The 1,651-nt window shown below is 51.5% G+C and overlaps 1 protein-coding gene across 1 annotated transcript in view; it reads left to right on the plus strand.

The window, feature by feature from the left end:
- Positions 1–1,651, plus strand: part of TMPRSS9 (transmembrane serine protease 9) — a 36,274-nt gene that overhangs the window by 10,278 nt on the left and 24,345 nt on the right. Inside the window, exon 3 of the mRNA XM_025367729.1 lies at positions 377–518. Within this exon, the coding sequence (XP_025223514.1) occupies positions 377–518 (142 nt within the window). The remainder of the gene's footprint in view (positions 1–376; positions 519–1,651) is intronic.

The following is a 1,651-nucleotide window of genomic DNA, read 5'->3' on the forward strand; positions in this document are numbered from 1 at the left end:
AAAAAAAAAAAAAAAAAAAAAAAAAAAAGCAACCCCTTCTCCAGCTCCCCGCAACACCAACAGGCCGCTGCAGTGCCAGGGTGCCCATGCTGGGGGTCTCAACATGTGCCGTTCTTGTTTCTATTGCAGTTTGTAAGTAGTTTTCAGAAGACAGAGTTAGAGGCAAGCTGCATGGGTTGCACGGTGCTGAATTACAGGTGAGTCGAAGCTTCCATTGGGTGATGGAAACTTGGTGGACATCTGGGAGTTTCTGGAGGACTCCAGAAACGTCTGGAAAATTCTAGAAGATTCCAGCAGGGAGGAGTCCCTCCCTCTCCAAGGGCCTCTCCTCCATACCTGTAGGGATGGGAACTCCAGTGTCCTCGTACATTTCCAGTTGCGCTTTCTGCTGCGACCCCTCCAGACGCTGAGCCTTGGCCTGGAGGAGGAGCTATTGCAGAGAGGGATCCAGGCAAGGCTGCGAGAGCGTGGCATCTCCCTGGCTGCCTATGGCACAATCGTGTCAGCCGAGCTCACAGGTGAGAGGGCAGCCGAGACCGAAACCCCATCACGAGGAGGCTGGAGGGGGGCAGGCGTTGCAAGATACATTTTGATAATCACCCCTTCCCATAAAAAGAAAACAAACTGGCCAGGCGCAGTGGCTCACGCCTGTAATCCCAGCACTTTGGGAGGCCAAGGCGGGCGGATCACTTGAGGTCAGGAGTTGAGACCAGACTGGCCAATATGGTGAAACCCCATCTCTACTAAAAATACAAAGATTAGTTGAGCATGGTGGCGTGGACCTGTCATCCCAGCTACACGGAATTCTCCTGAGGCAGGAGAATCGCTTGAACCCGGGAGGTGGAGGTTGCAGTGAGCCGAGATCGTGCCATTGCACTCCAACCTGGGAAAAAAGAGTGAAACTTCGTCTCAAAAGCAAGCAAACAAACGTAAAAACTGACATTGCGTTTGCCTTAATGGTGTGGACCAGGGGTCAGCCATCTTGTTCTGTAAAGAGAGGGTAAATATTTTCTTTCCTGTTTTTTTTTTTTTTGAGACAGGGTCTCACTCTGTTGCCCAGGTTGGAGTGCAGTGGTTTTCAAAACTAAAAAATTGTACAGTGCAGCAGGTCATGACTGGAGAGTCAGATGCAAGTTCAGACCGTTTGTTGCTGGGCGCGGTGGCTCACGCCTGTAATCCCAGCATTTTGGGAGGCCGAGGCGGGTGGATCACAAGGTCAGGAGTTCAAGACTAGCCTGGCCAAGATGGTAAAACCCCATCTCTACTAAAAATACAAAAATTAGCCAGGCGCAGTGGTAGGCGCTTGTAATCCCAGCTACTCGGGAGTCTGAGGCAAGAGAATTGCTTGAACCTGGTGGGGCGGAGGTTGCAGGGAGCTGAGATCACACCACTGCACTCCAGCCTGGGCAACAGAGCAAGACTCTGTCTTTAAAAAAAAGAAAAAAAAAAGATTAGTCACCTTGACCTTGACGTTTCAGGACATTTATGGTTCCCTCCCCACCAACCGTAACATGCTGGTTGAGGCCTTAATAGCCTCTGCTGCAGTGTTCATAGAACTTCCCTTGGCGATAGGGAGGTTCCAGGCCCCGTGCAGTTTGGTGGCTGCCCGAGCCCTGTGGCTAGTGAGTGCTCTCCACGGGGCTAGTGAGAC

The sequence above is a fragment of the Theropithecus gelada genome, chromosome 19, assembly GCF_003255815.1.
Source record: "Theropithecus gelada isolate Dixy chromosome 19, Tgel_1.0, whole genome shotgun sequence".
NCBI classification, from domain to species: Eukaryota; Metazoa; Chordata; class Mammalia; order Primates; family Cercopithecidae; genus Theropithecus; species Theropithecus gelada.